The following is a 15,231-nucleotide window of genomic DNA, read 5'->3' on the forward strand; positions in this document are numbered from 1 at the left end:
GGCATGATAACAATGGATGCTGCATGGCCTTGGCACCAATCACCAAACATGTGCGTGCAATAGGATCTCTACACTGTGGATTAACAAGCTATGCTTTTGCCACGTTTTTTGAGGAGCTACGGCAACAAGGTCACGCACACGAGACAGTGACGGCTTTTCTCAGAAAGACTTAAATGGAGCTCAATTGCAACTTGTAGCCACCTAAATAGGGAACGAATCTACACAATGAAATCCAGTTCCCAGAAAGTCACCCAGCACTGTTCGCTGGCAACAAGAAAACGAACAAGTTTTCAACAAGTACTCGCTTGTAGGAATGGACACTCGATGCGAGATGATCAGAGGTTATCTTATGGACAAACCATGATTTGGAGGAGGAGATGTGTAGATGATGCTACAGATAACTGCTCATAAGTTGGTGTTAATGCAAACGAGGTAATACACAGAATTGAAGAATTATCTGCCTTTCGATTTATGAGTGTGAATTTAAGAGGGTGAGGAAGATTAAATTAGAATTTGAATCAGGAAGAGGAATTTAATGAATTGCAATTCCATAAAATATTTCAACAGAGGATAATTTATTCAATATAAATAAAAGCTAATAACTACATAAATGCTTTTAATTGCATAACTATAAATGAATAAATGAACAGACAAATGAATTAAAGAAAGAAATAATAAAAATAAATACATATGTAGTTATGTACTGTTTTTGTTTATTTAATATTAAAATATTTAATTATATAAAAATAAAAAAATTAATGACAATTACACTAAATATTTTACATATTCAAATAAAATTGCATATTTTATTACATAAATTATTGTGTAGCATTTCATGTAATTATTTCATGCAATTAAATATGTGATTACAAATACACAAATTACATAAATACATTTTATTTTGTTTAACTATTTTTGTAATTTAATTATTTGTACTTATTTCTATATAATTAAATAAATATTTAAATTACATTACAAAAAATTACTTAATTTGTGTATTTATGTAATTAAGTATTTCTATAAATAATTACATAATTACTAGTGCTGTCAAACGATTAATCGCGATTAATCGCATCCAAAAAAGTTTGTTTACATAATGTGTGTGTGCTGTGTATATTTATTATGTATATATAAATATAAACATGCATGTATATATTTAAAAAAAAAATTTATATATTAAAAATAAATTTATATGCATGTAAATATTTCCCAAATATATGCTGTATGTGTGTATGTATATATATATATATATATATATAATAAATATACACAGTACACGCACATTATGTAAATAAAAACTATTATTTTGGATGCGATTATCGCGATTAATCGTTTGACAGCACTAATAATTACATAAGATGATTACCCAATACATAAATAAATAAATAAATAAATAAAAGATTGCATTACAAGCGTCCATCCAAGGCCACCATTTTTAATGTATTTTTTAAAACATTTTTCAAACAAGCATTTGTAAAATCAAGTTTTTCTTGACTCAGTTAAATGAACCTCAATTCATTTGAATTCTACTTCTCAAATTTAAATCATCTGCATCTTGTTTACTACCTCAATTCAAATTTAATTCAAATTCAGGAACTGAAAGAATATAAAAAGGCTTCTCGATGCAGTTTTGAATGCTCCACAATGCACACCCCTGAATGAAACAGTGGATTAGATGGAGAGGAGCTTAAGACTTTTTTAAGTTAAGGGTCCATACTTCAAATTACATGAACAAGTTTCAATGAGACGATTAATTTTGCTGCTGACTAATGCAGACCCATACCACAAGGTGAGAATGACGTGTCTATTCAATTTCACTCTAGCTGAGAGCTGATTCATGACATAAGAGAGGCCCAATGGCGCAATTCACAAGTGCGTCAATGCTTTCCAGAACATAGCAGCATTTATCAGTGTGCACATACAAGAAGCCCCAGCGATGAGCTATTTCAGGCGTATCTGGCCTCCAGGTAGAAGAGTGACCTCCGAACCCCTGAGTTGTTGGAGTTATCTATCCACCCACTGTACGCACACAGCCTCCTCATCGGCCCTCAAAGAGCATGGAGAGCCCAGAACAAACCCAGCAAAAGGGTCCTACACAACACCCACACAAGGACTCACCACATATTCAGCTCAATACTGAAGTACTAATGGAGCATTCAAGATCAAGAAAGAACACCGTGGAAAGGAAGATGCAGCATATACATGTATTCCAGCTGTCATATCATAAGCACTTTAGTATCTTAAAATACCTTCAGCATGCATCAATCAGCAGGATAAAATAGCTCACACCTAACCCTCCGCAGGAGGAGCCTGGAGCACGGAAAGTAGAACGGATCCGTTTAAAGGTTTATGCTACCATCAGTCCCCCAGCAACACTTTCACAGCTTTCATTCCTCTGCTCAGGATGCAAGGGTCAAACAAACATGCCTGCTCTTTACTTGCCACATGTCATCACAGTATAGCCATCAGATTGGCAGGGAACTGTTGAATGGTGAGGGTCTTGAGGTTATTGGGTCAAACTTAAAAGGACTAGTGGTCGACCGATATATTGCTAAGGCCGATATATCGGTCGATATTTGACATTTTTCAAATATCAGCATAGGCGATAAGTTTTTCTGTTTGGCCAATGTGTTCGAGGTGGGACTTAAAGCAAAATAACCTGTATCAGTCATAAAGGCAATATCCTCAATCTTTAATCTACAAATCATTGGTTTTGTGCATGCTTGGCCACTCAGAGGACTAGATTACTGGACACCTGTCCTGTTCCACCTATTTATCACTGAAAAATAGCAATAGCTAGTGTTTCTTTTACTCTCATTCATATTAACTCATATTCATATTAACCTTGCTGACAGTCCGGGGGCATCAAACACCTGCCGGGCCCCGCCACTTGCCACAAGGCTCCTCTGTGATAGGAGATGGTTACCAGGTCCAACAGAATGTTGCATGCCACCCTGGGTGCTTGAATTCCCAAAGCACGCAGTGTGCTGATGGGTAAGGCCAAAGTGAAAGAGGCTGCATGAGGGGAAAGAGGGGTGGGACACCATGGGCAATTCCCTATAAGGTCATCTCTCTGAGGGAACAATAGGAACAGCTGTTAGAGCTGGACCCCTTCCACTTGACAATACGGCTGCACCAAACACACTTCAAACAAATTGCTTTGGTTTCAAGTATTGTTCTTTCCTCAGATGATCAGCAATACATAAAAATTACTGATCTTTGAAGAGTGGAACAATGTTTAAAAAAAAAATAATGTTTGGCTAGACAAGGTCTTTCTGTTTGATGTTGTTAAAGACAACATAATCACATGGCTTGATGTGTGTTTGTGCAGAATAAAATTCAATAAAACCTCTAAAAAAATAAAAAATAAAAAACACATTTTATGCAATAGCTAACTAAAAGTTTTAGTTTAAAATAAAAGAAATAAATATGCATAAAACATTATTTCATGCATTCCCAGGGAGTCAAACTCATAATCTTGCTGTTGTTAGTGCCATGTGCCATCAAGTTGAATCGATGGGTAAGTAAATAAATAAAGTAATAGAAAAAAGGTAATAAAAATAAAATATAAAGTAATAAATGAACAAAGCTGGCCGAAACTCAATACAAATGTGTGACAATTCAAATTTAAATTTTTTTAATTTATCGCGATATAATTAGAAATTTTATATGAAGTTTATATGAATGCATCTCTTAAGGCAGGGGTCTGCAACCTTCAACGTCAAAAGAGCCATTTTGGCCCTTTTCCCACTGAATAAAATTCACGTGGAGCCACAAAATATTTGATGCCCAAATAAAATATATGGCATAGCTAAAGTTTTATATTCAGTTGTTACAGGGCAGGGGAGTAGCAATCATTTCAGAAGTATCAAATGTAGTAGTAATAATAATAATAATTATAATAATATTTATGTATAATTGACAAAATTATTCTCTCTTACTTTTAATTGGGTAAGAAATAAATACAGTGAAAAATAAATAAATCTATCTATTTGGAAGAAAATAGGAAACAAATGTAAATATTGGGGAGGGGGGACACAATTACCTATAGAATATAAAATACAACAGCCAAAAAAAAAAAATCCAACTTTAGAAGTACACAATAGCATGTGGACGGCCTTAAAGCTATAAAAAAAAAAAAAAATTTCTCAAAAGTCAAATTTAGATTTCTTAGAGTCTTAAAGGAGATTCTTGCAAGGCTGATGAAAATGCTGCATTTATCATTGAAAAACCATTGCATTTAAAATGCCCAAATACCATATCCATACATCAGGCATTCCTCAAAGATTACACCTGAGGTTGTCTTATACACCAAAGCACCTTGGTTTGGAATATCAAAGGACGTTGTAAGTTATGCTAATTAAAGCATCAGATGTGCGCTGAGAGGACTGTGAGTTGGCCCACATGCTGAGCTCAGCCCTGTGCGGAACTGATAGGCTGTCAGGGTGCCACTGGCATCATTTGTAATTCTGTTCATGACTAAACCGGTTACAGTCCCAGAGTCCTCTGCAGCGGGTGTGCCGAGCCGAGGCTCGGACTGCGTCATGCTCACAACCCACAGCAGGAGCAGAGACAGAGATTCAGAGACAGAGACAAAGACCACAGGAAAGCACTTTAAACGATCGGCGCAGATGTCATACTACGAAATGCTCTCCAGATTCAGCCAAAGAGCTCCAGGTGACCCGCTCTTCCTAAATTAATTGCATCCAGACAGTGTCGATCAGTGAAATGTTATCACTTCCCTATCTGCAAGAATGCACTGAGACATTGTGCAAAATTGCAGAACTACTTAAACAAATGCATTAGTGGTCAATTTACCCATGTTCAGGCCTAAGCACGAACCCCAAAACAGCACTATTCCATCAATGACCTCTCCAAGGTGACATTGCAGTCTGTCTGGATCATATCTGACGTCACGGGCTGCAATTCTGTGAGATGATGCAGAAGGGGTGGGCGGTGGGCCCAGGGCCGACACCTGTCATCTGCACCATTGTCAATGTGAGTTATAATTAAACCATTCCACAATCTGAACAGCCTATCAGTGCTAAATATAACATCGACCACTATGCACAAAACATACGGCACTAGTACTATTGCAAAGAGTTAAAGGTTAAAACATTATGTCAGTTCTTTCATGTAGCAAATGACCACATCCATCCTAAAAAGATGATCCCCAGAAGATGCTTTCATGCTTTAACATCACAGGATCAATCTTCAAAAACACTTATTAATGCTAGAAAGCAGGGGTCTCATCTATAAAACAGGCTTATGATTCGATTTGATCCTAAATGTGAGGGTGAAAAAAATTGAGATTTATAAAAGGCAGGACTGCAAGACTTTTTAAAATAAAACTGATAGTGATATGACTTAGTGCAATGATAAATCACGAAGGTTGCATTTTCACTAAAATCTGTTTATAATCATTTCTCATTACAAATTTAAAGTCGGCATGAAACAAGTTGCATTTGTCTTTTCTTCTTTACGACATATGAAAACTTCTCGAATGAGAAAGTAGGGCGGGATTTAATTTGGTCCATTGGGAATTGATTGGATCGTTGTTGTTTGCTACTGCTGCAATCTCATGTGAGTGACAGGTTGTCCTGCTCTCAGGGTCAATCTGTCATTAAGGAAGAGAAGAGATGTTGTTGCAAGAAGGAGGGGAAGTTATTTTGATTAAAGATTATGAGAGCACATGAATTTAAAAAAAATGTGCACAGATAAATCATTTACAATAAACACTGCAATATCCCCAAAAAATAAGAATGGTCAATTCTGATTTCATCGTGACTTTAAGCTTGATGCTTTAATGTTCAGAAATAAAATGCTTTCCTGTAGCTCAAATAGTAGAGCATGGCGCTAGCAACGCCAAGGTCATGGGTTCGATTCCCAGGGAAAGCAAGAGCTGATAAAATGTAAAAACTGTAACTTGAATGCAATGTAAGTCGCTTTGGATAAAAGCGTCTGCTAAATGCATAAATGTAAAAAAAATTAAGACAGCCATAGTATTGAAATTTTACAGTACTGTAAATTTGTTATTTTTAAAAACTCCTTTTTTATTTTACAGTGAAATATTACAATAGTAATACTTCTTATGTTTATTATTTATATTTACCACTACAACAATTATTAATATTGTTGCTGTTATTATTATTTTATAGTCATACTGATTATGAAGCCCTACAAACAAGCACAACAAACCTCAAGTTTTTTTTTTTATTGCTTTTTTATAAAACATGCACGCTAACTTTTTTCTGATTATTTGTAATGCGTCACTTTTGGAGCAAGGAGGAGAAAGAATTTTGATCAGATAATAATGTGGATTTAAACATAAGCGAAGGAATCTTTAATTAAACAATGATTTTAAAATAACTGAGATCCATAAAGCGAGATGCTTTTAGGAATGTGCACTGTCTGCAGGAACATTATCATGCATTTCATTTTTTAATATCACATTTAAGATAGTTCTCTACAAGTCTTTATTAATGAAATTCCAAGTATTTAAAAATATTATAAAACAACAATTCTTCACATACTACACAAATTAGTTGCAAGAGCTCAGAGAAATTTGAAAGCCATCTCCAAATGAATATAAAGCAAAACTATGAGAAGCAAACCAAAAGATCCAGCAATGGATATAGCTATGCTTCTAGGTAGGCATGAAAACTGATTAACAATGTGATAAGGACTCAATGAACAGGTGCTACCAAAAATACCTATACTCCTATAGTAGAGCCGCATGGGGTCCATACAGGGACCAGAGAGCTGAGAGGCTGTAATTACCTCTTAACAACCCATAAGTGCCGTGACCACACTAATAACTGCATTCAGAGAAAAAAAAGTGAGTGACGCTGTGATCTCGTAGTCATATATTATATAAAGACAGCACTTACCAGCGACCTCCACAATATCTCCAGGCACAATTTCTTTGGCTTTGATCCTCTGGACGGACTTCCTGTCCTGACGGTACACCTTGCCCATCTCTGGCTCGTACTCCTTAAGGGCTTCAATGGCATTTTCTGCATTACGTTCCTGAGATGGAGAGAATCAAATGTGAATTTATTTTATTTATTCACTTTTTAACACCATGCCAGCATCAAGGCTATATTCATGGCGATCTCAGAATACTGTAAATTACACAAGGTATACAATTAAAGTTATAAAAAGACGTTTCAGATCTACACTAGACACAAATTCTAAAATACATTCAGGTGATACATTTTTAAATAAATCAGTTAAACACACCTCTGAATAAAAGCGTTGTCTATTTACATTAACAACAGCACAATCCAGTAAAATATGCTTCAATCAAATGTGAAAAAGTAGATTGCATTCACTTGCAAATTCAGCATTTGAGTTTGGGATGGGACATTCTGTTAGACAGATGTGAGAAACCGGTTTCATAACAGTCATTATTTTCCCCAGTTGTGTAGAAATGACACACTTCCCCTGTAATTATTCAAAATTCATAACTCTTTTCATGCTCTACTGACCTGCCAAACACCTACGATGGCGTTAGCTATAAGAATCAGTAAGATTACAAAAGGCTCCACGAAGGCAGTGATCGTTTCCTCTCCCTCCTCGAACCAGGCTAATACCTGCAATAAAAAACAAGTCATGTCACAACACATCCCGTTAGATCTAATCAAGCATTTCACATTCAAAACACCCTGTGGATATTTCAAGACCAGTAGATCAAGATTCTAGACGAGACACACCAGTGACATTTGCCTTCTCATAACAGATTCAACACAGCCCGTTTACAAATGAGATTCTGTTTGGATTGCATAATTTGCAAGGTTTTAAACAAAAGGTTTAAACACGGGGAAAAAAAACCTGAACAAGCCACATGAAGAAATCCAAAAGCAGCAGTATGTTTTAATGACTGGAAATAAACTCCTAGAAGTCACTGCAGCCACAGCACAACATCTGTTATTTCCCTCATTTAGATGCATTATTACATATGTACTACTCCTAAAATAAGCAGCAGCAACATCTATTTACTTTCCATCACATCATTAAGCATAGACTTTCATAGCAACAGTTTTGCTTTGCACCTTTAAAAATGGAGTTGCATGATGTTTCTCAGACACAAAGTCCTAAAATGCACTGCTTGAAGGACATATGCAGAGATTGAAGCCCTCCAATCAACATCTTGGTCCAGTTCTCATGAGACAGTGGAGTTACTGGTCTGTCTGTGGTAATGAGAGGCCTGCAACTGAAGGTCAGAGGCCTAATTTGGCCTGCAGAGATGCCCTCTTACACAGCCAGCTACGAGACAGCTGTCAAACCACAGACTCCAACACCTCAGTATCACTCCGCTGGGCGATGCTGGCATACCTCTCTCCCTCCACCCAACCAGCCAGTTTAATCTCATCAGCTATGTAGATGCATTGTAACAAACAAGTAAGGATCTTTATGCTTTAGCTGTCCAAAATTATTAATCTATATTATGAAAACATTATATTAAATACAATATTAAAATTAATTGCTACATAAATGGAGAGAGAGAGGGAGTGCAATAAAATTACACAAATAAAAGTGCAATATATTACTATAATTTATTATATATATATATATATATATATATATATTATAAAATTAGCATAATTTCGTTAATAGAAATTCAAAAACAGATCTTTAATTATTATAAAATTAGCATAATTTCGTTAATAGAAATTCAAAAACAGATCTTTAATTATATAGGCTTTAATTTATAGCAATTCAGCATAATTAAAATTAAATAGTTTATTCTATTTCGTTTTTAACTTTCTTAATATTTAAGTTATCTAAGAGTAATTTTAAATAATGATGAAATATAGAATATATTAAAATGTGTTCATTTAAAGATATATTAATACATAATTGAATTAACATTTAATTTAATATCTTCTCTGAATGACTATACAGACAAAAGTATTGTTCATAAATTAACCCATGTGCAGTTTGTACCAACAACCTGTACTTGCTAGGGCACATCTTTAACCACTAGGCTAAACCACCGCTATATTAAAAACTGATCCAATTCATAAATGTGATTGACAGTAAAACTACATGACCCTTTCAAGTCTCCATGCACACAGCCATGTGTCTTTTCATTTGGTGGTAAATTATGTAGGCTAATTATTCAAGAGGTCCTTAAACCATGGCTGTAAAACAGCAGTGCACTACTAAGACATCTTGTTTGGCAGCTAGTGACAGACACTCAATCTCACTGAATGCTGTTGTCACCATTCCTACGGAGTTCCGCTTCCTCAGCTGTTTAGCCCTTCTGATCCGCAAGTAACCCAAGACGAGGTGTGCGAGACTCGAGGAGCTAACGAGACATCTTCACTTTCACAGCCCTTCTGGATAACAGTCGGTGTTTATTTCAATCCATGTATCGCTGTGGTTTGTTTCTAGCGTGATGCAATTAACACCTGACATAAATCTGTGCTGAGTCACGTCTGAGAAATGGCTATAACGACACTATTTGCACTCAAGGAATATTGCACAATAACAATAACTGCAGAAACATGTTACCAAAATGTACTTACAAAAGATATACAAGCTGCCAGTAGAAGAATCCGCACAAGTAAGTCTTCAAACTGCTCGATGACAAGTTCCCATATAGATTTTCCTGTCAAACATCAAAATTAAATCTATCAGAATCACATGAGGAGTACAATGATAACATCATGTTATAGTTTAAATTGTAATATTACCTTCCTCAGCAGGTAACTCTGTGTGGTTTATTGAAGGATATGAAAAAGACAAAGTATAAAGTTACAAAAAATACACCGTGAATACATTCCCAAGCAGAAATTGATTTGACATCAACTAAAACACAATTATCCATTACATTAAGACCTGTGACCTCGTAAGAAACTCAGATTAAATTAGTCTTAGCTTAAAAAAATAACAATGCATGTGTTACTCTCAAAATGCCATACAATATTTCAGCAGCGATTTTAAACATAATCTTCATGTCTAAATGAATTCCACCCACTCTGAGAGAAGAACTTAAAAATGTGAATGAATATTTGGTTTAAATCCAAATTAGTGAATATTTGGCCCCTCTTTTAGTACATGCTGTGAAACATTTACAAGCTGTTTCTGAGCCGGGTGCTGAAAGGTATTTTTCTCATCTTGTCTTCATGAAAACATGATTCTGTATAACTGATGAAAGAGGAAGACTGGAGACCAGCCTTAGCTATGCTCGCTTTGATTGTCCAATGACATAATAAAGCGGAAGAGATTTAAATCTCTTTCAGCTTATTTCTGGCCTGTGTGTGCCATCAAAGTCTAATGAAAATGTGTATGGCAAGCTGTTTTAACATTTCTCCCTTAAAACTAAGTAGCATCCATTTTTATGGTTTCAGCACTTACTAATCCAACTGTGAGCAGCATCATAGGCAGAGCATGTGTAAGGCTTGCGATGAAGCAAAAATGCTCCTGCACGAATAATTTAAATCCATTATGTCTGTTGCTAACAAAGTGAAAATGAATGGAAAGTGTCAATTGCAACATTAAACCAAATGTGTTGCGCATTACAACCAAACACACACGATTCTGTAGAGCATAGGAATGTAATGGCCAATCAGAGGCGCTCAGATGAATCATCGCTGAAACTCAGTTTTGTTGAGTGCATACGCTCACTGACTGAATTATTAAAAATAATTTATTAGCCTACATGACATTCATATCTGGTTCTTGCATAAAAAGACGGGTTTATGATGTTTGTAGTTAATAATAGATTAGGCTGCTTTAAGCCTTACACTGGAGAGGGTTCACCCTCTGCCTATGACAAGCATTTTTCAGTTTCACTAGAAACTAATCATGAGAGTGGTTACTAGTGAAAAGGTCACTAATCTGTATTCAGTTAGTCACTCATACATATTATTTGGCAGTAAAGACAAGTAACAATTCCATTGATACTGGGAACTATTTTTTTAAAAATCCATTTGTTTCTACTGGAATCTGTTTTTCCGACAAGTTTGTAGTCCAGATGTGGCTGGAACCTATTCTAGTTTTACTACTAGCTTTTCATTAGGTACTAATACTTTTTTCTATCCTAGTAGTTGCTTCTTTACATATTCAAGCTTTAATATTACTTATTTATTAGGTTGTAGTGTCTAATAAATCCCAGTTGTTACTGGCATCATTTCTATAGTTTCTCTCACTAGCTGCAATTGCTACTTTACTTGTCAATGACTAGTCAGAATGACTACTATTAATGAAAATTGTCAATATTCACTTACCCACATGTCGTTCCAAACCTGTAAAAGCTTTGTTCATCCTCGGAACACAATTTAAGATATTTTGGATGAAAACCGGGAGGCTTGTGACTTCATTGTAAATTGCACTGTCAAGGTCCATAAAAGTATGAAAAGCATCGTCAGAATAGTCCATCTGCAATCAGTGGTTCAATCTGAATTTTATGAAGTGACAAGAATACTTTTTGTACGGAAAGAAAATAAAAATTCAACAATTCGTCTCCTTTCTGTCTCTCTGTGTCAGTGTAGCGCCATTTTGAAAAGCATCCAATGGACGCAAAGTTATTTTCTTTGCGTACAAAAAGTATTCTCGTCGCTTCATAAAATTCAGATTGAACCACTGATGGCAGATGGACTATTCTGACGATGCTTTTCATACTTTTATGGACCTTGACAGTGCAATTTACTGTGAAGTCAATGGGACGGTCACAAGCCTCCCGGTTTTCATCCAAAATATTTTAAATTGTGTTCCGAGGACGAACTAAGTTTTTACAGGTTTGGAACGACATGGGGTAAGTGAATACTGACAAAATTTTCATTTTGGGGTGGAGTATCCCTTTAACTATCTTTACAAATTAACTTAAAAACAATTAAATTAACAACTGGAATTCACTATATAATAACTACTGTATATTAAATTTAGGAAAACTGAGAGCAAAATAGTCAAAGTAACCAAAAATAAGTACTAGTACCTAATGTACAGAAGCGAGAAATATACTAGTCGCTACTGGTCTAAGTATTAGAAGCGTAAAAGCGATACTAGTTTGATTTACAAGAATGAATGTTACAACGGCTTGCCATAAAAACGTGTTTGATGACGTCAGCTGTTTCGAACGCTCCAGCCGGCTGACTGCAACAAATGTAACAATTTCACATCAACTTCAAAGCGTCTGTCGCGCGTCGTTGGTCGTGAAGAACACAAAGTATCAGACGTACCGTTCGGACCCCATTGCTCTCTCTGCCGTTTCACCTGGTCTAAAGTCAGTCCCGTGCTCTCGTTGACGCTGAAATAACTATAAACTTCTTCCACACTCTTCATGTGAGAGTTCTCCATGGTTAGATGGGAAGAGAATCCCGCTCAAGAAATCTGCCTTGGTCGAGAAAAAAAAAATAAAAATAGATACGAATGAGTGACACATGCATTGACATCCAATGAAGAACATATGTAGAAAGTTGAGACGGGCAAATGCACCTTCCAGGAGTCTTATCCAAACACAGGAGTTCTTCTATCTTCTTCTTGTTCCCCAAATAACTGGGAGTCGGTGGAAGCCAAATGAAAAGATCCTTGCTTAGTGCATCACATTCAAACCCCGTCCAAGCCTCTGTCTGCCTGGAAATGTGACGGTCGACCCCTTTCGCCGTCCTTTTCTCCTGTTCAGTGGTGATGGAAGCGGCGTTTGCTCTTGTTTTATCGCAGGAGACTCACTACTGCCTCTCTGCCGCATGTGGAGGACGCTGATTGGACAGCGCGTGTCCAGGGAGCCCATCGACATCCAATCGATCGTCTTTGGCTCGAGCAGCACTGACGAAGATTGAGCAGCCGTTTGCTTATTGGTACAACAGACTGTCACTCAATGCAGCTGATATAATTTTGGCCCGCCTCTTCAACGCAGGTACGCTTCAACCCACAGGTATACGGTGTTCTTGGAAAGCTGTCTGCACGTGTTTCGTGTATTTATTGTATTGCAATATATATATATATATGGTCAAAGACGTTAAGATGTCCGCATCAAAAGAAATTTAAAAAAGTGATTTTATGTCCATAGAAATCACATTAAATGTAAGTAAAGTGTCTACTTTTAAGGTTTCAAATAAGTTTTTGGAGAATAAAATGTCAAAATTTGGTTGAAATAATGTTACATTGTCATTCAGTGTAACACAATATTTATTTAAAAATTCAAACAACATGCTTATTCTGACTTGTACGTATAATATATAAAAGAATAAGGGAACATATTTATTGTTTTAAATGAGTAAAACAATTCTTACAGACAAATGGGCAAAACCTAGGATAGTGGCAAATTAAAAAAAAAAATGAAATGACAACTAATTAGTATTTGGGGTGAAAGTAATTAGTCTTTTTATGTCATAAATTGATTTTTGTTGTAAATATGCCTGACAAGATTGTTACACTGAATGACATTTTAGTGGGTGTCTTCTGTAAATCATGGAAAAATGTATGACATTTATTATTATTTTTTTTTTTAATGCATTATTCACAAATTTAAATGTATTTTTGTTCAGGTTATTAGAAAACATGACAGTGTTACTCAAAGTGTGATTTATTTTTTTTAATCTTGAAAATAACTATTCACTCACATGTACTCAAGGTTAAACTAAAGCATTTTAGTACTTTTTAATCATAAGTAGAAAATGGTATAAAAATGAAATCAGAGTGAATGCAAATATAACATTTTTAAGAACTTCTCAAATGTATTTTAAACAAATTTTTAAAAGATATCATCTTTTTTTTAATCACCTAATACATCCTTTTGGAATGTAAAACTAATACAACTTTAGCTATTCTATTCTAATTGTTAATAAAAGAAAATCTAATTGTGAATATGATGAGGTCATTTTGAATGAGACTGACTCAGTATTAAATCATTTAAGCTGCCAGATGTCCATTATACTGCTGACACACTGCTACGCAACAGTACGCCAGGATGCAGTGCTTACACCTACTCAGGGTGACCTATGCATATTATTATATTATTAATATATGAATAAATGAATGAATTACCACCCTGGAGCTCTAGCATATCCATTTTTTAAAAAGTATCAATTTATGTGTGCTTATCAGTATGCTGTGATGTAATTGATTCTCATCCAAACATTCTGAATGAATGGATGCAACAGGCAGCGAAAGAAAGAGATAAAGTTCTGAATATTCTAAAACGTATCACCAGAATGGCACCTGTAGCTGCAGGATCAATATACACACAGCTGAATATTCCACATTAGAATGTTAAAAAATAAATACAATAACTACATAACTGTATAAATCTTTAATTTACAATGTTTGTGACTTTGATACATTTTGTATAACTTTAAAAAAAAAAAAATACAGTGGTGAAGTAGACTAGCAGGCTTCTCACTTGTCCATACAGTGCAAAAAGAAAGAATAAGAAAATTAATATTTAGTAAATAAGCTTCTCACACATGATGATTAGACAAGTCAGTCTGTTTACTACTGTAGCACTACCCTGACAGCGCAACAAAAGGAGATCCAACTGAATTCCTTAATTGGACAGCTCTTCTGCCCAAGGTCATGGCTGTTGTTTCCCAAAATAACCTGGAGCGCAGACGCATCCAAAGTGTAGCACTTTGTAGGGCATTATCTTTGAACACAGAGACTGGAGATCTGTTCTTAAAGACGTGTCAAACCCGAGACTAGGAACTTGTTGGGTGTTAGTGTGTTAGAGAGTTTTGAACCCTCTTACCCAGACGACCCTTAGGATATGAGTTCTTTCACTTCAGAATACATTTATATGAACTAATATACAGTTTTAAAAGAACAGTTCACCCACAAATTAAAATTAGCTTGAAATGTACTCACCCATCCAAGATGTAGACGAGTTTGTCGGAACAGATTCTGAGAAATGTATCTTGCTCACCAATGGATCTTCCGTGAATGGGTGCCGTCAGAATGAGAGTCCATAAAGCTGATAAAACCATCACATTAATCCACACGACTCAATTGTATTAATTAACGTCTTGTGAAAAGATGCTTGTTTGTTAGAAACAAAATCAACATTAAGACGTTTTTAAATTCAAACCATTGTTTCTGACTGAAATACTAGTCCCCTATTGATATACTTGCTTTCTCCAGTGAAAAAAGTCATCTTGTTTTAATCAGGAGTGAAGTATGCACAGATCAAGCACTGTTTATAAGCTAAAAACAGTCCAAAAGTATTTTAAACAAATATGTTGATGTTTTTTGATGTGAGAGGACAACAGGTGACTTTTTCACTGAAAG

At 35.5% G+C, this 15,231-nt stretch overlaps 1 protein-coding gene across 2 annotated transcripts in view; it reads right to left on the minus strand.

Annotated features, from left to right (window-relative positions):
* The window catches only part of LOC306848340 (sarcoplasmic/endoplasmic reticulum calcium ATPase 2-like), a 28,897-nt gene extending 16,184 nt beyond the window's left edge, over positions 1-12,713 (minus strand). The window contains exons 1-6 of one of the 2 annotated variants that reach the window (XM_079382826.1): positions 12,445-12,713; positions 12,189-12,343; positions 9,702-9,719; positions 9,534-9,616; positions 7,491-7,595; positions 6,891-7,029 (exon numbers count right to left, since the gene is read on the minus strand). In XM_079382826.1, coding sequence (XP_079238952.1) covers positions 6,891-7,029; positions 7,491-7,595; positions 9,534-9,616; positions 9,702-9,719; positions 12,189-12,306 — 463 coding nt within the window. In that variant the 5' untranslated portion in view covers positions 12,307-12,343; positions 12,445-12,713. The remainder of the gene's footprint in view (positions 1-6,890; positions 7,030-7,490; positions 7,596-9,533; positions 9,617-9,701; positions 9,720-12,188; positions 12,344-12,444) is intronic. The other variant, XM_079382827.1, reaches the window with a different exon arrangement.
* Positions 12,714-15,231: the final 2,518 nt, after the last annotated feature.

Source organism: Barbus barbus (assembly GCF_936440315.1).
Source record: "Barbus barbus genome assembly, chromosome: 28".
NCBI lineage: Eukaryota > Metazoa > Chordata > Actinopteri > Cypriniformes > Cyprinidae > Barbus > Barbus barbus.